The sequence below is a fragment of the Bos javanicus genome, chromosome 22, assembly GCF_032452875.1.
Source record: "Bos javanicus breed banteng chromosome 22, ARS-OSU_banteng_1.0, whole genome shotgun sequence".
Classification (NCBI taxonomy): Eukaryota; Metazoa; Chordata; class Mammalia; order Artiodactyla; family Bovidae; genus Bos; species Bos javanicus.
In genome coordinates, this window is record NC_083889.1 from 16,873,449 (window position 1) to 16,896,378 (window position 22,930).

The following is a 22,930-nucleotide window of genomic DNA, read 5'->3' on the forward strand; positions in this document are numbered from 1 at the left end:
CGGACACAAGCGCGTGTCTTCGTTCCGGAGATGGGTGGCTGGCGGGTTTTGGGTCAGGCCTCGGGTGGCTGGCGGCGGGGTCTGGGGATCCGTGCAACGTCCACAGCCGCAGGCTTTGGCACCAAGGCCCGGTGATTACACAACCCCCGCCCCGCTTTGTGTAGAGGGAGGAGACTGGGGCCGGGGGAGGGTGTGTGCGGGATCTGGAGTTAGGTAGATATGGGTTCTAATTCATCTCTGCTGTGTGACCCTAAACTAGTCGTAGACCTCTCTGAGCCTCAGTTCTCTCTTCTGTACATTGGGGCCAGTAGAACCTGAGATTTCGGGAAGCTCAATCCAGGCTTCCTGAAGCATTCATAAGAAGCCGCAGGGTTTGGGAAGATGGGTGTGGAGATAAGAATGGGCAGCACCTCTGGAAGTAGTAATTCCCCTGTTGTTTACAAAACCGTTCCCAGGCATCAGCTGCAACGTCGAGGCGCCAGCAAACCGTCGGATCCCCCGGGTGACCAGCCTTTCCCAGGACTGCTGAGACCGGGGACCTTCAGTCGGGAAGAACTGGTCGATGTATTGAGGGCGGCTGTGGTGGACCGTAAAGGTGAGGGGTGGGAGGGACAGGTGCCGAGAGACCCGGAAGGGGAGGAGTCTTCACCCGAGCCTTCTGAGGATCTGGTTCGGTACTTTACTAAAACCTGTGAGGTCAAATCCTGGTTCTCCCACTCACGAACCTCACTAGCTGCGACCAGCCACGTACTCTCTGCCTCAGCATCATGGGATGCAGCTGTGGAGAGCGAGAGTGTAAATAACCAGAGAGCTTTGCACTAGTAGGCTCTCATTAAAGTGTTAATATATTGAGGGACAAAACGGGCTTTGGAGTCATATCTAGCTCTGTAATCAGCTTGCTGTGTGGCTTTAGGAAAATAACAATGTCTCTGTGCCTCAGTCTCCAGTGACTTATGAATTTTCTCAGCTATTTATTGAGCACAGGTTGTGTTCCAGGCACTGCTCTAGAACATAGCTGTCCAGTGCTGAACAAAATAAATATGGTTCCTGCCTTCATGGAGCCAACATTTCAGTGGGAGAAAATGATTAACCAGAAAATAAATGAAAAAAGTACTTACTAGTGATCAGTACTGTTAATAAAACAGCAGTGGTAAGGATCTGCAAGAAAGGAGCAGACATCAGATTGGAGACTCAGGCCTCTTTGTGATGATCACATTTGATGATGTGATGATGATATAAGGAGCAAGCCACGTGAAAATCTGAGACATGGAAAGCAACAGGTGCAAAGGTCCTGAGGTTGAGGCAGCAAGCTGAGCATATGCAAGGTTCAGAAAGAAGTTCATTTCAGGGAGTGGTTGATAACCCCTGTATGAGAGTTGTACTGGGACCACATGATAATACGAATTGAGAAAGTCTTTGTAAACTGTTTTTGCTGTTGCTCACGTTTATCTTTTACATGTTTCAGGACCTCTGGTGACATTGAACAAGCCACAGGGTCTGCCAGTGACAGGTATGGGCAGGGAAAAGAGATGCAGTGAAAGGGGTTTTGATATGTGTGAGAGCAGACAATATCAAAGAGAAGGGATGTTGCCTCTGAGAGCAACTTGTACTCTTCCTTTTTTTTTCACCTAGGAAAACCAGGAGAGCTGACGTTGTTGTCAGTGCTGCCAGAACTGAGCCGGTCCCTGGGGCTCGGGGAGCAGGAGGTCCAGGTTGTCCGAGCATCTGGGAAGTAAGTGGTGGAGGTGATAGAAAGGTAGGAAGATAAGCATCTATTTGGGATGGGGGCAGAGCCACTTAGGAATAAACATTTTCCACTGGCTGCTTTGGGATCACAGAGGTAGGAAACAAGGAAAAAGAGGAGGAAGTGGACAGATCTGGGTTCAAATCTTTATGCACAAACTGATCTTAGGTGTCACTGAGCCTTAGTTTCTTTAATCATAAAACAGCTCAGTGTATAGTCACTTCTCCAGGCCAGTATTGTTAACTGATCTGTGATACTCTTTCCTCATAGCCATCGGTAGAGATGGTGCTTGAGATGAGATGTTTCTGCAATTCCACAAACTCATAAGCTTGTTTGTGGGGAATTGAGCCATTCCCTTCTCCAAGGGATCTTCCCAACCCAGGAATCAGACCCAGATCTCTGACATTACAGGCAGATTCTTTACCATCTGAGCCACCAGGGAAGCCCATTTAATAGCTAATATATGTGAAATTCCTAGTAGAGTGCCTACTGGTAGACAGTCAGCAGTTGGTGGTAATTGTTATGATGTTTGGCTCTGAGCTCCCTGGGAGCCAGAGCAAAATGAGAAACACGTTTAAGCTATGTACTCTTTATTATCAAACACGGGGAAGACTTACTTGTTTCTCAGGAGGAGGTCTGCGTTGTAGTCCAGATGTTACTCCTTGGCCTTCAGCAGGTCCGTGTTTCTTCCTCAGGGTCTCCTTCTTTTGCCGGTGGTCCCAGGGGATTTTAACTTCTGTGATTTGTCTCCTTTCTCCAGGGAGGCCTCGGGCCTTGTGCTCCTCTCCAGTTGTCCCCAGACAGCAAGCCGCCTCCAGAAGTTCTTCACTCACTCACGGAGAGCCAGGAAACCCACAGCCACGTACTGGTGAGAAGGGCTGGGAGGCTCCAGGGCAGCGGGGAGGTCCCAGCAAACAACTCTGTGACCTCCTCCTGCCTCTTTCTCAGTGCTGTCACTGATGGGATCCCAGTTACTTCTGAAGGGAAGATACAAGCAGCTCTGAAACTGGAACACATTGATGGGGTCAATCTCGTGAGTCAGGGCCTGGGTGGGGAAGACGGGACCCTCAGACATACCCCTCAAGAAGAGTCAAGGGTATAGATATGGGGTGGCTGGCCCTTCATTCTCCTAAAACAGGTGAGTGACCACGGCCTATACTGTGGCCCTTGTCCTCGGTCTGGTGGGAACAGGGAGGGTTTGGGGGCAGCTCCCAGGTGTGTGTGAAGCTTGTTCACCCTTGGGGGCTGACACCACAGGTTGTTCCAGTGCAGTCCCCATCCCGAAAGGACATCATGGAAGGTGTCAAGAGGACCCTTAGCCACTTCCGTGTGGTTGCCACGGGCTCTGGCTGTGCCCTGGTCCAGCTGCAGCCACTGACAGGTGGGTCTGGAGCCCCAGCTAAACTTGACAAACTGTATTTGGTTGGGGAGGCAGGGAATGGGAGGAAGGTGGTAGTTTCACGGGCGGCCTGGGGAGTCTTTGATGGACTGTAAGGGTGTACGTGACCAGCTCCACCTGGAGGGGGCAGTGCTTCTCCTGTCAGTCTGATGGTCACCCCTTTGCAACTCACCTATTTTTTTTCTTACTGCTCTCAGCATCTCTTTACCTTCGATGTTCTCTAGTTTCACTGTGATGAATCAAGGTGTGTGGGTTTAGTTTTATTTCTCAGGATTCAGTGTGTTTGCTGAATCTGAAGATTAACCTGTTTAATCCATCCTGAAAAGTTCTTCAAATATTGTGCCTCTTGCATCCTCCCTTTTGAATGCCTGATAGCATCTGAGTTTCTCATTCACCTGCTATGTCTCAACTTTTCTAACACATTTTTCACATCTTTATCTTTGCCGCATTCTGGGTAATCTTCAGACGTACCTTCCAGCTGAGTAATTTTCTCTTCAGTTGGATCTAACCTGCTAGTTTAACCTACCCATTGATTGTATTGTTTACATCTACAAATTCAAGTTGGTTGTTTACAAATACAGATGGCCTTTAAAAAAAAATAAGGCATCTGTTTTTTTCTTTCACATCAAACTTTTTAATTTGCATAATGCTTTTAACAAAAATAGCTTCCCCAAAAAAATTTTAAAACACTTATTTACAATCTTTGGTCTTCAAAAGCTGTGAGTGTTCCTATCCAACAGTCAAGCAGCCAGGGCTGCCCATGTGCAGGTAGCTCTGTTACAGAGCAGCCCATATTCTCTCTGCTGAGGTGTGGGCCCTGGCAGGACTGCACCCAGCAAGGGAGCAGTGCTTTCCTCCAGTCCACACGAAGGCCAAGTCAGCCTGAAAATCGTGACTCAGTCCTGCCAACTGCAAGGTAAATGAACTTTTATAATACTTCTGAAAAAAAAAAAAAGAATACTTCTAGACTTGTTGCCTGCATTTTTTTTTAAGATTTCTTTTAGTTTTTGGCTGCGGTGGGTCTTGTTGCTGCGCGTGGGCTTCTCCTGTTGCGCAGTGAGGGCTTCTCTTTTGTGGTGGTCGAGTCTCGTTACGGTGGCTTCTCGTTGTAGAGCATGCGCTCTAGTTGTAGCTCAGTAGTTGTGACACACGGGCTTAGTTGCTCTGCGCATGTGGGATCTTCCCTGACCAGGAAGCTGTGTCCATTGCATTGAAAGGCAGATTCTTAACCACTGGACCACCAGGGAAGCCCTTGCCTGCGTTTTTTAACCAATGTTTTACTCATTCTTATTAAATCAGTTTTTTTTTTCTGGCTGCATGGCATGGCTTGAGGGATAGTTCCCTGACCAGGAATTACTGGGCCCACAGAAATGGAAGAGCAGAGTCCTAACCACTAGACCGCCAGGGAACTCCCAAAGTCCTAACATTTTTGTCTAGACTTCAATAAAACTAATGAGAACAGTATTCAAACCCAATAAAGCATGATGCTAAAATCTCAGATCTCAAAGGATATTCAAGTTATTATACCTCTAACCACCTTTACTGCACATACCGTGGACTACCACCCTGCCTTTCTGATTTAAAGTTTTGTCTGCTCACCAATTGCTGTGGTCCATCCTGTGGTTTTATTTTTCACACCAGTAAGTAAAGGTGACCAACAGCCACTGATTCAAGTTTTTCCAAGAATTATATGACCTGGTCAGTCTTCAGATTGCTTCGCACCTTCTCTTGCTGATCTGTCAGCTTTTTCTTTACCTATAAATCCCAAATGGCCAAGAACACACATCAACTGACGGTCCATGCTCTGGGCAAGCCTCTTTGTTGATCACCTCCTTCCCTGTGCTTGTCGTCCATCCATTCTCCTAGCCTTGAACCCAATTAGCGATGGCATCTGTTTTTTTCTGTCATTACTTGTTCTTGTTTGTTTTTACTCATTTAAAGCACACCTATATGGTGTTTCTATAATTCTTTTGTCTGGAGATTCTAAGGGTCTAATTCTGTTGTGATTTCTGCAGACTTGCTCCCCTTGGTGGAATGTCTCCTTATTGCTCTGGGGTTCAGGTTGTGCTGGGTCTTCATCTATGGAAATCCTTTACTGCCTCATTGGCGGTGGGGACTTGAGGGGTTCTGCCTTGCTTCTGCTGAGTGGGCTCACATCACTGCTTCAGGACCTAGAGATTAACACCTCAGTTGGAAGTTCACAGATCACTCAGGTGGTATTAGAACCTCAAGCCTGTGTGAGAGCAGCTCACAGTTGGGAATTCATCTTCCTTCCCCTCATCCATACCTACAGAGTTCATCTGCCTTCCTTGATGGCTGGCTTTTTCTCCTAGTCCACCCTTGCATGGAAGATGTAGCCTCTCAGATTTCATTTGGGCACAACCTCATCCCTGGCCCCTTGTCACTACTTAAACCCAAGCCCCCTTAGCCCCAAGATTGGAAATACCCCTAGAAGAGGTGAAATGTTGACTCTCTTGTGCTCTGGATTTGTTTTCTTTTTGTATTTTCATCCAGGGGACTTTACTTTCCCCTCTGTCCCGCTGTGTATTTAAAAGGATGATTGTTACAGTTTTCCAGTGTTTCTAGGTGGTTAATAAAAGATGGGTATTTAGATTACCCAGTCTACCATATTGCTAGACATGAAAGTAGACAGACAGCTCCTGGGTTTGAATCCCAGTCTGTGGTGGGCTGGTTACTTCTTGAGCTGAGAGTTTCCTGTCTATAAGGTGGAATGATGCTGGGTCTCACATTATAGGGTTTTCAGGAGTATTAATAAGTTTACATATATGAACTATTTCATACCCATTACGTTTCCCCAAAACAAGTTCAAGTTGGTGTCACCCAAAAGAGCAATTTAATGACTCATATAACTTCTAAGTTCAGGCTTGTGCACGCTCTGGGGCCCACCAGCCACAACTAATGAGCCCCTGTGCTGCAACTATTGAAGCCCTCGCCCCTTGGAGCCAGCAAGTCGCAACTACCGAGCCTGCGTGCTGCAGCTCCTGAAAGCCTGCACACCCTAGAGCCTGTGCTCCACAACAGAAGCCACCGCAATGAGAAGCCCATACACCGCAACTAGAGAGTAGCCCCCGCTCTCCACAACTAGAGAAAGCCCGCATGCAGCAATGAAGACCCAGTGCAGCCAAAAAAAAATATAGTTCGGGCTTGGCTGCATCCAGGCTTGGAAGATGTCATCAGAAAGCCATTTCTCCCTCTCTTTCCACCTCCCGCGTGCTGGCTTCTTCCTCCCATAGGAGCAGCAGTTATCCCCCATGGAGGCAGAGATGCAGGTGCTCCAGCAGCTCCAGGCTCACTCCACAGCAGGAAAGAGTGCTCTTCATTCCCAGAAGCATCACAAAAAATTCAGGGTTGCGTCTCTTCATGGATGAGTCCCGCAAGGCTGGTGGCTTGACAGCTCTACCTGCCCCGACCTTGCTCCAGAGGCTGGGGTGGTAGTGTCCACCTCACTGAAACCACACCATCTGAGAATGGGGGGCAGGGGGCACGGCAGTACTGGCTGGGACAGAATGAACTGCTTGCCTGCCATCTGTCCCATCTCCTGTCTTCTAGTGTTTCCCAGCCAGCTACAGGCACACATGGCCCTGCAGCTCTGCCCTGTGCTTGGGGATCACACATACTCTGCCCGCGTGGGCACTGTCCTCGGCCAGCGCTTTCTTCTGCCAGTCGAGAGCACCAAGCCCCAAAGACAGGTACCCAAGTCCACCTGCCTGCAGCCTTCTGGGGTGGGCTGGGGCTTGTTGGGGTGGAGGGATGGATAGCATCTCCAGACGTCCGCTACGCAACTCTGGCTTCCAAAGCTACCAGGAGCCCTGTCTTGCTGTGTGGCACTAAGTGACACCCTCTCTTATGGGTCTCTTCTGTTCAGTAAGGAAATCAAACCAGCCGATTTCTAAAGGTCCTTCTAAGTCTGCCATTCTGTAATGGGTGTAAGAGGTTGTGTATTCTGGTAACACTGCTTTAACAGAAAAACCTCAAGTACCAGAGTATTAACACAACAATTTCCTTCTGTATGAAGTCCAGTTAATGGGATGGGGTAGGGGCAGGCTTTGCTCCAAACAAGTCACTTGGGGGGCCCCTGGCTGCTGCCATCTCATCAGCAGAGGAGACAGGGCAGGTTCGTGGAGGTGGGGGTTGGTTTCTCGGGCCAGGTCAGGAAGCGGGACACATACTCAACACTCCTGTTGTGCTGAGTGGGGCTCAATCACGGCCTCCCCAACCTGCAGGAGGTGCTGGGGAATGCAGTTTAGCGAAATGCCTAGGAAGCTGATTTGGTGACTCCTAGCTGGTCTATGCTGTAGTGTGTGTGTGTGTGAATGTGAAGGTATTTACGTGTGCAGAGGCATGCAGAACATGGATGCAGAGGGAGGACAAAGTATTTACCTTGCTCCTCTTTCGCTGAGCGCTGCTGGGAACTCCCCTGGCTGAATGCTGGCACGTCTCCGCCCCAGGTCCTGGATGAAGCCCTCCTCGGCCGCCTCTGCCTGACTGCCTCCCAGGCTGCCCGGTTGCCCCTGCACCTCCATTTGCACTGTCTTCGCCTCCCAGGCGCCAGGCCCAGGGACCCACCCATTGAGCTTCTGGCTCCTCTGCCCTCTTACTTCTCCAGGACCCTGCAGTGCCTGGGGCTCCACTACCAATAGTCCTGCTGGAAAGCGGTTGGGGTGGGAGGCGAATGGGCTGTGGTCAGGCCCCAGAAGAGTGTGGTCAGTGCTCAGCATGCAGTCAGGCCACCGTGTAAAATGCTGGGCGCTCTAGTGGGATAGACCTGAGATCGCATCCTAAGGCCATTTGCTGTGTGGTGTTGGCCAAATTACCTCACCTCTCTGGGCTTTAAATAATAAAAGTACCTACCTCACAGGATCGTTTTCAGGATTTGCTGAGAAAGAAAATGTTTATCACGGACTGTGCTTTCTGCTGAGTTCAACACATAGTCTTTATGTTTGGCTGTTTCTGGCCTAATTCTAGCTGAGAGAAAATGTTAAGAGTTTTTTTTTTCTTTAATTTGTGCTAAAATACACTTCGTAGACTTTACGATCTTCACTGTTTTTAAGTGTATAGTTCAGTGGCATTAAGTACATTCACACGGTGGTGTAGCCATCTTCTGCATCCAACTCCAGAACTTTCTCATCCACCCAAACTGAAACTCTGTTCTCATTAAACACCAACTGCCCATCCCCTACCCATCTCAGCCCCAGTAGCCACTGTTTCCTGTCTCCAAGAATTTGACTACTCATTTAGATGTTAGATATTTTACTTTAAAAAACCATGTAACATATCAAACATACAGAGTGCATAAAACATCTGTGTGACTTAAAGAATAACTGTAAGGTGACACTCACGTAACCACCACTTGGCACAAAATAGAAGCATCCTTCTCCTGTCTTAGAACAAAGCTGTTCTCAACCCTGGCCCCATATTAGAACCCCCTACCCTGCCCCCTCAGAAAGCTTAAAAAAAAATCCCCATGCCTCCCCTGACTGCACTCCTAAGATACTTTTACCAGTCTTGGATAGAGACATCTTTTTTAAAAGCTCCAGAATGGGCACTAGTGTAAAGTCACAATTGGAAACCACTCCCCTGACTTGAGAGAATTCTTTCCTTGTCTGTTTTTTTAAAGTGTTACCACATATACATGCATCCCTAAACAATGTATTTTGTTTTGCTTGTTTCTCAAACTCCTGTGGAATGGAACTGTGCTGTATATATCCTTTTGTGACTTGTTCTCACTCCACCCTGGGAAATGCATCTGTTGTGTGGCATGGAGTTGGAATGCTGGGGCTTGCAGTCTATCCACCCAACGTTAATGGACACTTAGGTCATCGGCTGTGACCACAGTGCTGCTGTGGGTCTGCCTGTCTGCGTTTTCTCATTCAGCTGTGCAATAATTTCTGGATCAGAGTATATTTATCTTGATTTGACTAGTGTGTTTGTTTCCTAGGGCCGCTGCAATGAATTACCACAACCTGGGGCCTTCCCTGGAGGCTCAGTGGTTAAGACACTGCACTTCCATGGCAGGGGGCATGGGTTCAATTCCTGGCTGGGGAACTAAGATCCCATGTGCCACATGGCACGGCCAAAAAATAGGAAAAAAAAAAAATTACCACAACCTGAATGGTTTAAAATAGCACAAAATGGATTCTCTCTCCCAGTTTTAGAGGCCGGAAGTCCAAAATCAAGGTGTTGACAGGGCTGTGCTCTACCCAAAGGCTCTACGGGAGAATCTTTCCTTACCTCTTCCAACTTCTGGTGGCTTAAGCACCCTCTGACTTGTGGCCGTATCATGCCAACCTCTGCCTCTGTCTCCACACAGCCTCCTCCTCGATTGTCTTCTCTTCAGTCCCTTGTAAGGACAATTGTTATTGGATTGAGGCCCCATCTGGATGATCTCATCTCAAAATCTGAACTTTAACTTATATCTGCAAAGACCTTTTTTTCCAAATAGACATATCCAACAGGTTCTAGGAAGACATACCAACATTCAACCCATTATAACTAAGGAATGTTGAGCTTTTTTCAGATGAGAGGGGCTTGTTGGATATTTCCTTTTGAGGTGACCTTGGCCCCTTGCAGAGGAAGGGACGGGCCCACTCCCTCAGGAGAGGGCTGGGGTTTAGCCAGGTCCACTCTTCTCCGCTGAGTCTCCTGTTGTTGCTGGGTGGGAGTGCGGGGCTGTGCTTTGGGGGGGAGTTGCTGACAGCCTCTGGCTCTTGTCCTGGGCCCTGGAGTACAGGGTCACACTATACCCTCTCTTCACCCTCCAAGAGAAAAGGAGCCGAGCCTCGAATACCTCATTTGCTCTTTTTTATTTGGCGCTGCATCCAGGATAAGGGTGATGGTGATGGAAGCAAGGGCTTCTGTGGCCACCTGTCCCTTGTGCCCTCCAAACCCCGGTCTGTGACAAGGGTCAGAGGTCCTGGAAGGCTCAGTGTCGTCACGAGGTGTGTCTCGGCCTTTGGTCTGTCACAGAGTCTGGCCTTGCATTTGCCTTTGGTCTTGCTCTTCCTGTAGATGCTAGGAAGATTTCCGTCTTCAAAGGGCTGAGACCACACATTACTTCCAAAGTAGGGACCATGAAGGCGCTGGGGAGCAAGAGCCTCCGTGTGAAAGGAGGGGAGAAGGAGGAGAGAGGATCAGGAATCTGTTCAGGAAGGGGGTCCTGAGGGATGCAAGCCCTTCCCTTGGGGCACAGGCCAGCCTGGGGGCTACCCTCTACCTGTGCCCTCCAGCCCTGACCCCGATAGTCAGCACTACCCAGCGGGGTACGGGTCACAGTTTGAGGCCCACCTTTTTTGGTTTCAGGGCGTTGGGTGCCAGCTTGAGCTCAGGGTTAGGTGGGAGGGAAATCAAAACCTTGGCGGTTGGTAGAGTCATCAAGGCCTTGTCTGTGGTCGACAGGCCCTTGGTGCCCACCAGCTTGCTGTGCTGTAGTCTGAGGACCTGCCCCTGGGGCCAGGACACATGGGGAGAAGGCAGCCGGGGCTTGCTGTGGAGGCTTGGGAAGTGGTAAGGGGCTGTGGGAGCAAGAGGGGCCGTGAGGGGCTGGGGAGGGGCTAAGGCTGACCAGCTGCCCCTCAAGGTGTGCGTGGAAGGTGGGGAGGCAGGGGGAGATGAGGGCAGATGGAGCCCACCCAGTTCCTTCTCCAGAGACCATGGGAAGGACACAGGGTTTGAAGTCCAACAGACCTGGGTCTGCATTCCAGCTCTGCCCCTTCTGAGCTGTGCAACCTCGGGCAACTTCCTTACACTTCCTGATACCTCGGCTGGAAAATGGGGATCATAGCACCTCCCTCGCTAGGCTGTGAGAACTAAAGGAGCTGGTCAGGTAGTGACACAGTTTAAACTGTTATGTGCTGTACAGATATTAGTTCTTTCCCCCAGAGGCAACTTTGCATGGCAGCAAAGACAGAATACTACAGCAGGAAAAGTTGGGGCTCTGGAGTGAGATCAACCTGGGACTGAGTCCTGGCATCTTCAAAATGAGTACAACTGCCTCACCACATGACTACTTTGCAGGGGGGTGGATCAGTCATTCAGTCATGCAGTTTTTAAAAATACTTTGTAAGTGGTGGCTTTTACTTACTACCGGTGACTCTCCGGTGGGGCTGTGGGTGGGGGCAAACCCAGGTGGTTAGGAGGGGCTTGGAGAACAGGAAGAAGTTGTCTTGAGGCCCTGGGGTGTTTGGGGGGAAGGGTCTTACCCAGGGCCTGGGAGTTCTTCAGACTCAGTGGCAATCTGTTCAGAGAGTAGGGATGCCTGTCCCTGCTAGCTAAGGTCATGGTAAAAATGCAGCCCATCCTCGTGCTGGGGGTGTCCCACTTCCGGAGATTGGGATGGACCTGGGCTGTGGCACTTTTCGCCTTGCCTTTCTTCCCCTTTCCAGGGGCTGAGGTGGTGGCAGTGGAATCTGGCTTCTCAGTGTGCCCCAGGCTTCTGGCCCCAGCAACTTTCCTAGAAGCTGACCTGTGGATGGGGCTTCCTGAGTCCTTGCTTTCCCCAGAGCCTCTCGGGGCCAGCAGGTGAGGGAGGGCTGGGCGGACGGCCATCCGCCGGTGACTCATCGCCAGGGGCTTCTTGATGGTGGAGCCCTCTACTAGAAGCCGGATACCCACATACTGGGGCACCTCCACGGCAGGCTGTCGGGAAGAAGGGGAGACAAGGCCTGCTCAGACCATGGTGCTAGAATCCTAGGTCTAGAAAGACTTAGGGCAGGGTAGGTGGAATTAACTTCTGGGGCACCTGGTCAGGAGACATTTCTGGGCTGAGAAATGCAAAGCCCGTCTCTGTCCTCTAAGGGGTCTGAATCAGTACCTGGAGGGTCACAGAGCCCCTGAGATAAATAAACCAGCGGAGTGGGAGGCAGTCTTAGCCAGGCCCCCACATCCACCCTTCCATCCACCTGCCCTCCTCAACTCCCTGGCCAGGAATGTGTGTGTTCTCCTCCACCAGCTGCTGTCAATGGACAGCTTCCTGAGATGAGCCAGATTCTCTGCTGAGAGCATGTGAGTTACAACACCCAGACAGATAAGAGGCCTGGAGCCTGCCTAAATTCTCATTTGAACCAAGGGAAGCAGAACCTTAAAGAAGGCATTCTGTGGAGAGAATAATGTTGCAAATATACAGAGGGAGACAGAGAGAAAGATCCAAGAAAGGAGCTCCTGGGCCATGTTCAGTTCTTATTAAGCTGAGCTGTACTTCCTGCACTGGACACAGAAGAGCCCCTGCATATTGCTAGGAACACTCCTGTTAACCTAGGGCTAGGCTGAGGGGTTTTCCATGTCATCAACAGATCCTGATTAAAACCTATCTAAACATCAGTGTCATTTGGAGCTTGTTAAAAATACAGATATCAAGAGACTTCCCTGGTGGTCCAGTGGTTAAGAATCTGCTTTGCAATTCAGGGGACGCGGGTCCACTCCCTGCTCAAGGAATTAAGATTCCACATGCCATGGAACAACTAAGCCCCTGCACCGCAGCTACTGAGCCTTCACGCCACAACTAGAGAATCCGTGCCCTGCAGCAAAAGATCCGCAAGACGTAATGAAGATAATGAAGATCCCACATACCACAACTAAGATGTGATGCAGCCTAATAAATAAATAAATATTTTAAAAATTTACAGATATTAACATCCTACTGTATAGCACAGGGAATTACATTCAATATCCTTGGATAAATCATAAAGGAAAAGAATATGAAAAAATATGTATATGTATAACCGAATTACTCTATAGAAAAATTAATACAACTATAAATTATATAAATTAATACAACTGTAAATCAGCTATATTTCAATTAAAAAAAAATACAGATATCAGAGCTCATGGGAAGCCCAGTTGATACAGAAAAACTCATCTTTATGGAAGAATCTCAGCTCATAAATGCAGAAAGAATGATAGAAATAGCAATGTACCATTCTGCAACTCTAACAGAACAGGCAAGAATCAAAACTGGATATCAAAACAAGTAGGTGAAAAAGATGACAGGAAAATGTGTCATCTGCACACTGCCAAAGAATCACCTTACAAAGAAAATGATCGCTGCAAAGTGAAGGATGCAACTTACCATGCAGAGATCTGGTAGCATGACCTTAACCGCGTGGTCAGACTTAGCATCACCAATCACGAGACACTCTGACAATGGGTGTCTTGTGAAGCTGTGTGAGGCACCCAGTATCACCTCTCAAGTGTTCTTGACAAAACTGTGTAATGTGAACCTCATCAAGCTGTGTGACCTAACTTCTAGTTTATAGGACATTCAGATAACAGAAGTTAAACACCACCATGAGGAAACAATCAGATAACTCCAGAATGTGGGACAGTTCCATAAAACAACCAGTCTGGTGCCTTCAAAAGATCCAAACATGGGTGGGAAAAAAAGCAGTGGGGCTGTTCTAACTTAAAGAGATTAAAGAACATCAAAGAAAATAAAATACCAGGAATAAATTTAACCAAGGAGGTGAAAAACCTGTACACTGCTGATGAAAGAAACTGAAGATGACACAAATAAATAGAAAAATATTCTGTACTCATAGAATGGAAGAATTAATATTATTAAAATGTCTATAGCACCCAAAGGAATCTATAGACTCAATGCAATCCCTATCAAAATTCCAATGACATTTTTCACAAAAATAGAAAAATCAATCCCCAAAGATGTACAGAATCACTTAAGACTTCCAAATAGCTGAAGAAATCTTGAGAAAGCACAAAGCTGGGAGCATCACACTTCCTGATTTCAAACTATTGAGTTGGCCAAAAAGTTCATTCGGTGTCCCCCGGCCCCCCCCAAGCACATATGGAAACTCAAATGAACTTTTTGGCCAAACCAATGTATTACACAGTTATAGTGATCAAAACAGTATGATACTGGCATAAAAACAGACACACAGATCAGTGGAACAAAATTAAAACCCCAGAAATCAATCCATACATGTGTGGTCAATTAAATCATGATAAACGAGGCATGAATATACAATCTCTTAATAAGTGGTGTTGGGAAAACGGGACGGCCACATGCAAAAGAAAGAACCTGAACCACTATCTTATACCATATAGAAAAATCAACTCAAATGGATTGAAGACTTGAACATAAGACCTTAAACCATAAAACTTCTAGAAGAAAACAGCCAGGAAGTTCCTTAACTCAGTCTTGGCAATGATTTTTTGGATTTTGCAACAAAAGCACAAATAAAGAAACTAAAAATCTTGTGAACAGCAAAGGAAATCAACAAAATCAAAAGACAACCCAGCAAATGGGAGAAAATGCAAATCACTTGTAAGAGGTTAATAACATACAAAGATATAAAGACAATCTTTTTTTCATGCAGGATCTTAGTTTTCCCAGTTAGGGATCGAACCCATATACCCTGCACGGAAGTGTGAAGTCTTAACCACTGGATTGCCAGGGAGGTCCCCACAGGACAATCTGATTAAAAAATGGACAGAGGATCTGAATAGACATGTTTCAAAAGAAGACATACAGATACATGAAACAGGGGCATGAAAAGGTGCTCAACATCACTAATCATCAGGGAAATGCAAATCAAAACCACAATGAGATACCACCTCTCACCTGGCAGAATGGCTATCGTCCAAAAGACAAAAAATTACAAGGGTTGGCAAGGATGTAAAGAAAAGGGAACTTTTTTGCAGGTTGGTGGGAAGGTAAATTGGTGTGCCCACTATGGAAAACAGTATGGATGTTCTTCAGAAAGTTAATGTTAGAGCTACCATACAATCCAGCAATTCCACTTCTGGGTATTTACCTAAAGGAAATGAAAAACCATTTGAAAAGATATCTGCAAGCCCATGTTCATGGCAGCTCTATTTATAATAACCAACATATGGAAGTGGCCTAAGCATCCACTGACAGATGAACAGAGAAAATGTGTACATGTAAATATATTACGGAATATTACTCAGCCATTAAAAAGAACAAAATCTCAGGACTTGCCTGTCAGGCCAGTGGTTAAGACTCTACGCTTCCACTACAGGGAGCACAGATTTGGCCCCTGGTTGGGGAACTGCAGGGGCACTGGTTTGGTCCCTGTTTGGGGAACTAAGATCCCATGAGGTGCAGCCAAAAAAATAAAAATAATGAAATCTTGACATTTGTGACAACGTGGACAGACCATGGATATATTATGCTAAGTTAAATAAGTCAGTGAAAGACAAATATCATATGATCTCAATTATATGCAGAATCTAAAATAAAAAACAAACTGAACTCACTGATACAGAGAACAGATAGCTGATTGGTGGGCAAAATGGGTGAAGGGAATAAAAAATTACAAACTTTCAGTTACAAATATATAAGTCATGTATAGAATCATGACTATAGTTAATAATGTTGTATATTTGAAAGTTGCTGAGAAAGTAGATCTTGAAAGTTCTCATGCAAGAAAAAAATTTTTGTAACTGTTTGATGATCTATGTTAACTAGACCTATGGTGGTGATCTTTTCACAATATATACAAATACTGTTATGTTGTACATCTGAAATTAACAATGTTGTATGTCAATGATATTTAAAAAGACAAAAACAAACAGAAAACTTCAGAGAAACCCAAGCCATGCCTATTAGGCCCTTTAAGGCAGCTACACATCTTTTAAGCATCCCAAGAGTATACCTATAGGTCTCAAGATTCAGTCTTGAACACATTTTGAGTGAAAAGACAGAGCTGCATGGCCTTTTGGTTAACAGTAGAGTGGCACCCCACTCCAGTACTCTTGCCTGGAAAATCCCATGGGCGGAGGAGCCTGGTAGGCTGCAGTCCATGGGGTCGCTAAGAGTCGGACACGACTGAGCGACTTCCCTTTCACTTTTCACTTTCATGCATTGGAAAAGGAAATGGCAACCCATTCCAGTGTTCTTGCCTGGAGAATCCCAGGGATGGGGGAGCCTGGTGGGCTGCCGTCTATGGGGTCACACAGAGTCAGACACGACTGAAGTGACTTAGCAGTAGCAGTAGCAGAGCTTCTATAATTTTGAGGGCTGCTGTTTTACTGGAACCTCATGGAAGAGGAGTTATTTATTTGAGCAGGGATTTGAACCCAGGGAGGTTTCAGAGTCTATGCTTGTAACAGTATGCTACCAGCCTCTAGAAGTATTATCCAACACACTAACTCATTTCATCCCCTAAACCCCAGGAGAAAGATGGTAACAGCATGTCCATCTTACAGACAGGGAAATGGAGGCTCAAGAGGGTGGAGTGGCTGTACCCAGTCACTGCAGCAAGACCAGGACCCAAACTGGGTTTGTGTGACTGCAGAGCCCTAAGCTTTACTACAGGGAGGCCTCCCTGGGTCCTGCCTGGGCCTGGCCACCTCACCTGCTTGTAGATGAGCTCAAAGGCCCCCGTGTCACAGTTGCGGTCCAGTCGCCGGTCGATGACCACACGCAGGGTGTCGGCCTGCACGCCGGCGCAGAGCCTGGCGGTGACAGCCGTGGAGGGTGCCATGGTGGGGCTGGCGTTGATCTCGATCAGCCAGGGCTGGAAGTCCTCACCGAACACAAAGTCAGCACCGTAGAGCTCGAAGCTGGCCTTCCGACACTGCACGGTGTCCTGGGAGGTCTGCAGGGCGTGGATCACTGCGGCCTTCATGCCAGGCACAATGACAGTGGACCAGGCGTTCGGGGCCCCCGTCTCCTGCAGGTGGGCCTGGAATTTCTGGCTTGACCACATGTTGTCTGGGGGCAGCAGTGGGTGTCGGTGGCATGAATTCTCCAGGTGCTTTTGGATGGAGTTGTTGCACAGGTGCACGGAGCTGGGACAGAGAGCAGGAAGCTGAGGACTGGCTCCCTGTGCCCCAGCCACTCAAACGTGGGGAGGGCAGGCAAACCCCAGAACCAGTCCTGCATACACTGAACTGTGCAGCTGAGTTGACAAAATGCTCATCACCATCTTCTAGGGCCGCTACCAGTCTGTGCTCAGGACCTCTCTGAGGGTACTAAGTATGGGGCCACAGTGCCAAGTGCTTTGTGACAGTGTCACAGTTAACTCTCCCAATGCCTGGAAGAAGGCAGCTCAGAGTACAGGGCTTGTAATCACCAAGACGTGTGCTCAAGTCCTGTCTTCATCGCTGACTGGTGAAATCTCATATAACTCATTTAACCTGCGTGCTCCTTTCAACATGTAAAAGATAGGGGTAGTAACAGTACCCACTTGACCAGGTTTTCATGAACGTCAGAGATAATATACATGAAGTGCTTGGCATTCGTCACATGCAAGCACTCAGTTAACCGACAGCTACGAGCTCCATGTTACTGGCTCCATTCTACAGATGGTGGTGACTGATGCTTAAACAGAGTTCCACTTGACCCAAGTCACAGAGCTTGGAAGCTGCAAAAAAGGAATTTGAATCCAGGGCTCCACAGGCTTCCTCTCACCTCCAAGTGAATGCTGCCTCTCTATTTCTCCTGATCCCCCTCTACCCTGCTCTACATCTTTTCTCTCATAACATGTATCACCTTTTAACCCATTGATGATTTTACTGATTATGTTCACGGCTTGTCTGTTTCTCCCTGCTGGAATGTGAACTCTTGAGGGCTGGGTTCATTTCATTCACTACTGTGTCCCAAGTGCCTAGAACGGTGAATGGCTCAGGGTACACGTGCCATAGGCATCTGCTGGGTGGAAGGATGGGTGGATGGATGACACCTGCCTGCCTGCAGAGGCTGTGTTCAGAGCCCAGCACCACACTGGAAGCACTATTCCTTGCCAGCTCCCCAATTAGATTAGGAGCCCATGGGACTGAGGGGGCTGAGGGTGGGGGGGCTCACTTGTCCAGGTTCTTCAGGGAGAAGGGCTGTGTGGAGAAGCGGATGTAGCTGTCACGGTAGAACCACACAGTAAGTGGGTTCCAGTCAGTCACCAGGAACCACTGCCTCAGATCAAATTTGGTGCCAAAGATGAGCAAGGGCCGCTCGATATACTTCTGCACCACCCACTTGCCGTCCTTCATCATCATGGGGTTGCAGTCCACCAGCTTCAGCATTTCCTCCAGGTGGTCCATGCACATGATACCTAAAGGGGGAAACAGGGCTGGTTAGGGATCGGGCCAGGCTTTGGCTGGGAGATGGGCTAGGGGACTATGAACAGTTCATCCTAAGCCCTCATCCCCTAAGGACAGGCCCGAGTGGGTAAGCCTGCCTTTCTCCATGTTCCCTTTGGGAAAGCTGAGAATCTGCCAAGGATTTTTTTTTAATTAACCAATTTTGATGATGGAAAGGAATATATGCACATATAAAAATTTAAACAGTTTTGGGTCTTTTTAAAACCATATACATATATGACTTTGATTCGTTTTTCATAATAACAGAATATAAAAGAGCAGAGGCAAAAAGTAGGCAGTACAAAAGGGTACACAATTAAGAAAAAAGCAACAACACACATCTCCTGCTCCAAAGAAGCCAGGTGCTGCTTCCAGGTCCTATGGATGGGCACTCAAGTTATGGGAGAGTCTGTGTGTGCCTCAGCTGCACAGCGTTCTATGCATTTAAACATCCTAAGGAACTGGAACAGTGCCTGGCACTTGGTGAGCATTAAGTAAATGTTAACTCATCCTAATTACTAGTTACCTGTGAAAAACATCTCTAGTTATAGATTTGCTGGCTCAAAGGGTATGTGCATTTTTTCAGTTTACAGAACAAAGATGTTCTAACAACTTGCACTCCTAGTAAGAGTGTATGAGATTGTGTGTTTGCCCACATACTACCAACACTGTTGATGATTTATTTTTGCCATTCTCCTAGGTAGAATGGTATCTTTTAATTTTATCTGTTTTATAACAAGTGACGTTAAGCATCTTATGCTAATAAGGTGTTTTAATGCTGATAAATACAGCTGACCATTGAACAATGCAGGGATTAGGAGTGCCAACCCTCTGAACAGTTGAAAATTATTGTATAACTTTACAGTAGGTCCTCTATATCCCTGGTTCTGCATCCACAGATTCAACTATAGATCATGTAGTACTAAAGTAGATACAAAGTGAAAGAATCTGCATATATGTGGACCCATGCAGTTCATTCATGTTGTTCAAGGGTCTACAGTAAGAATCACACTGCAAACAAACACCTACACTCACAAATCAGTCATTTCTTCACTGCTTGGTCCTCCAGTCTGACTGCCTGCCAATGGCACAGAACAACTTGTGCTTGGTTCCCAGGCCAGATACTTTCTCAAAAGCCCAGACTGATTACTAAGATTGCCAATATCATGATGACTTGTATAGCCACAGATTGAGACTGTTCATGACCTCTGACCCAGCAATTTCATTTTTAGGAATTTATCCTAAAGAAATAAGTGGAAAAACTACTATAAATGGAAAGATATCTGCACAAGATATTCATCAGTGTTGCTAACAGCAATTAACCAATCAATAATCAAATAAATAGGGGAAAAACTGATGGCCATCTAAATATCCATCAGAAAAGGATTAAGTAAAACCACAAGAGTACATATACACAAGATTAGACTGTGCAGCTGTAAGACAGAATGAGGTAGGAAAGTATATACCGTACTTTTATATAAAATTTAAAAACAGGCAACACTAATCTATGGTATTGTAAGTCAGAATAAGGGCTTCCACTGCAGGGAGGTAGAGACCAGGAGGTAGTACGGGGCCCTCTAGGGTAAAGGTAATGTTTTATTTTGTAATCTGGGTGCTGTGTTTCCACGAGTGTGTTCCCTATGTGACAATTCACTGAGTTGTATATTCACAAAGTGTAGCCTTGTCAATGAAGTGGACTGTATACATATTTCAATTAAGTTTTACTAAAAATGGAGAGAAAATGTTGAAATACACTGAATTCACTGTGCTGTTCTCTTTGCTTTTGTGTATGTTTGAAAGTGACTAACAATAAACTAAAAATGGGGGCCAGGGGGAAGCAGATCTAGATGTACAGAAATGGAGTGACCTCTAAGATCTATTAAGAAAAAATAAAGGTGAAAAAAAGTAAGTAATACTCACTGATATGGAAAGATAAATAATGAAAAAAGGAAGCTACAGAGTAGTATGCGCTATGCTCTTATTTAGAATAAAACACACATACAGCCAACATGCATAGACCAGAGTATAGAAACACACCACAAGATAAACAGCAGTTATCTCAGTGAAATCAAAGGTGCCCTTAGTTTCTTCCACGTTTCTGTACTGTCTGATCTTTTTTTAATAACAAGTATGTATTTTCAAACCTAGAAAAGACCAACAAAACAATTTCCAAGGTAGAAGAAGACAAGACTATGATGCTAGTTTTAGAGAGACATCCCGAGAGTGTCCCACAGTGTGTGGAGCTGCGGCAGCTTCACTAGGACATGAACAAATTCTCCCAAGGGCAGTATGTGGGGCGATCCACTGCCAAAAGTCTGTTTTTTACATCTTAGAAGTCCTTAACGATCTTTTAAAGGCTGGGCTAACGCACCATCCCAGCCTGCTGGGTGCCCTGTTCAAATTCCATTCATGCTGAGCAGTCATAATAGTGGCTAAAAACTATAGCACTTACATAACAGTTACTCTGACAGTATAGGATCAAAGCACTTTGCATATTGTACTCATGTAATCCTCTTGGGTAGGTATTATTGGCTTCATCTTACCAAGGATGAAAATAAGGCACAGAAGAGGTTAACTAACCTGCCCCAGGTCTTTCGAATATTAGGGAGCAGGGCTTGGGTTTGAACCAAGAAGTCTGACTCTCAGCATCCACACCCTTAACCACTAATCGGAGAGCCCTTAGATGACAAGTAACTGCAGTGAGTACCACCAGGCCTGCCTAAATCATTAACCTACACTCTCAGGGCAGGAGATGAGGCGCTGGTATCATCATGATGTTGTTTAGTTGCTAAGTCGTGTCCGAACTCTTTTGCGAAGCCATGAACTGTAGCCCGCCAGGCTTCTCTGTCCATGGGATTTCCCAGGCAAGAATACTGGAGTGGGTTGCCATTTCCTTCTCCAGTAGATTTCCCCGACCCAAGGATTGAACCCATATCTTCTGAATCGGTGAGCGGATTCTTTACTGCTGAGCTGCTAGGGAAGCCCTATCGTCATCACAGCAGCCAACACTCATGGGGTGGCTATTGTGTCTGGCACTGTGCTGAGCGGTACATGCACTACCTCATTTAATCCCGGCCTCAAAGGAGGTATTATCATCAACTCTCACAGATGAGGGAACTGAGGTTCAAAGAGGTGATATAACTTCCTCAAGGTCACACAGCGCATCAGGAGCAGAGCTGGGATTTGAACCTAGGCAGTTTGGCTCCAACAGAGGCTATACTATTAACCTCCTGTGCCTCTGGTTGGGGAGGGTGTAGGGTGCTGGTACAGGAAGCAGGGGCAGACCCCCACCTCGTCCACGGGACTTGGCTCCCGGCTTCACGATCCAGATGTTGCGATCTCCTTCCATGTCCATCTGGGGCACCACAGCCCGCAGCTGCTGCAGGATGTCCTCACAGCGCTGGACCTGAGTGTCGAGGTACCTGAGTTCTGCCCCCTCGCTGTGGGGAGATGATGGGACTTGGGCAGGGCTGGGCCTGGGGGCATCCTGGTGAACAAGGCAAGGGGAGACACAAGCCCCCTGGCCATGGTCCCACCAGCTTTGGTCACACCCTTCCCCTCGAGACCCAGACAGGGCTCTCCCAATCCTCCACCCCCACCCTCAGGCTGTGCCCCCGATCCACCCTGCCCAGGGCATCGTCCCCAACTGCTGGAATGGGACTTCTACCTACCGTATCCCCTCCCACTCCAATACTCCACCTTCTGCCACCTCTCTATTATATTAAAACTGCTCTTTGGCAGAATTTAATCATACCAGCATCAAATGATGAGGCACCTCTACATGCCAGGCACTGTGCCAAGGGCTTTACATACATTATCACTAATCCATCTTCGGGGAGATGTTATTGGTCCCATCTTAGAGAAGTATAAACTGAAGCTTGCAGGGTTAAGGGATGTGCCCAAGGCCACACACTGAGTTAAGAGGCTGAGCCAGGATGCAAACTCTAGCCTGCCTGAATCTTTCATCCACAACTGTTTTTGGAGGTTCACTCCTCTCCTAATCTTTAACCTAACACTGGTAGATAGGCAGGCCCCTTCCTCATCTAATTCTTTTCTTGCACAACTATATCATACATCTCCTAGATTTATTTCTCTTCCCATCACTTACCACCTGACACCTACACTTATTTGGTGACTGCCTGTCTCTGCTCACGCGAATGTAACCTCTATGAGACCAACTTTCTGTAGTCGTTATTCTCTGTTAGACTCCCGTCCCCAAGTAGTACCCCAGCACTTATCAGGTACTCCCTAGAAATTTGTTAAATGAATGAATGGTTGGATAAGGAAGTCTCTGGCAGTGACTGGGCTGTATGGATAAGAGTTCGGGGACAAAGAGGAACCTGATTCCTACAGGACACGAAATGTCCTCAACTAAACCAAGTCACAAAACATCCCAGATGGCGGCCTCAGCCAAACTCTCCCATTTCTTTTCTTTTGACTGAACAGGAAGGAAGCCTCCGCTAGATGGTAACCTCTCTTTAAACATCTCTCGGATGTTAAAGAGGCTGGAGCCTCTTGGATATCTCCAGCCACAGAGAACTTATCTCTGTTACTAAGGCTGGCATAGCAGTGGCAGCTGGGCAGTGCTGGGAACAAGGACAATCAAATGGAGGGGTCTTGGCAAGGCCTCCTTTTCACACACGAATCCTGGCCCTTCTATTTCCACAAGGTTTGCTGGAAACGTTTCTGTGGCCATGGCATAAAGAATATAC

General features: G+C 47.1%; 2 protein-coding genes across 18 annotated transcripts in view; one reads left to right on the forward strand and one right to left on the reverse strand.

Moving 5' to 3' along the window:
* The window catches only part of RPUSD3 (RNA pseudouridine synthase D3), a 27,658-nt gene continuing 4,728 nt past the window's right edge, over positions 1-22,930 (forward strand). Inside the window, exons 1-9 of one of the 5 annotated variants that reach the window (XM_061396287.1) lie at positions 3-131; positions 456-595; positions 1,466-1,510; positions 1,633-1,732; positions 2,505-2,612; positions 2,693-2,777; positions 3,002-3,125; positions 6,714-6,853; positions 7,613-8,195. In XM_061396287.1, the coding sequence (XP_061252271.1) occupies positions 31-131; positions 456-595; positions 1,466-1,510; positions 1,633-1,732; positions 2,505-2,612; positions 2,693-2,777; positions 3,002-3,125; positions 6,714-6,853; positions 7,613-7,804 (1,035 nt within the window). In that variant the 5' untranslated portion in view covers positions 3-30 and the 3' untranslated portion in view covers positions 7,805-8,195. Of the gene's footprint in view, positions 132-455; positions 596-1,465; positions 1,511-1,632; positions 1,733-2,504; positions 2,613-2,692; positions 2,778-3,001; positions 3,126-6,026; positions 6,854-7,612; positions 8,196-12,563; positions 16,498-22,930 lie in introns of those variants that run through there. The other 4 variants (XM_061396290.1, XM_061396288.1, XM_061396291.1 and 1 more) reach the window with 4 other exon arrangements.
* TTLL3 (tubulin tyrosine ligase like 3) overlaps positions 9,950-22,930 on the reverse strand; it is a 23,836-nt gene continuing 10,855 nt past the window's right edge. For 5 of the 13 annotated variants that reach the window (XM_061396273.1, XM_061396272.1, XM_061396266.1 and 2 more), the window contains 7 exons: positions 21,510-21,658; positions 17,947-18,190; positions 16,496-16,931; positions 11,626-11,798; positions 10,848-10,924; positions 10,449-10,675; positions 9,950-10,258 (listed from right to left, as the gene is read on the reverse strand). In XM_061396273.1, the coding sequence (XP_061252257.1) occupies positions 9,953-10,258; positions 10,449-10,675; positions 10,848-10,924; positions 11,626-11,798; positions 16,496-16,931; positions 17,947-18,190; positions 21,510-21,658 (1,612 nt within the window). In that variant the 3' untranslated portion in view covers positions 9,950-9,952. Of the gene's footprint in view, positions 10,676-10,847; positions 11,799-16,495; positions 16,932-17,946; positions 18,191-21,509; positions 21,659-22,930 lie in introns of those variants that run through there. The other 8 variants (XM_061396277.1, XM_061396274.1, XM_061396267.1 and 5 more) reach the window with 7 other exon arrangements.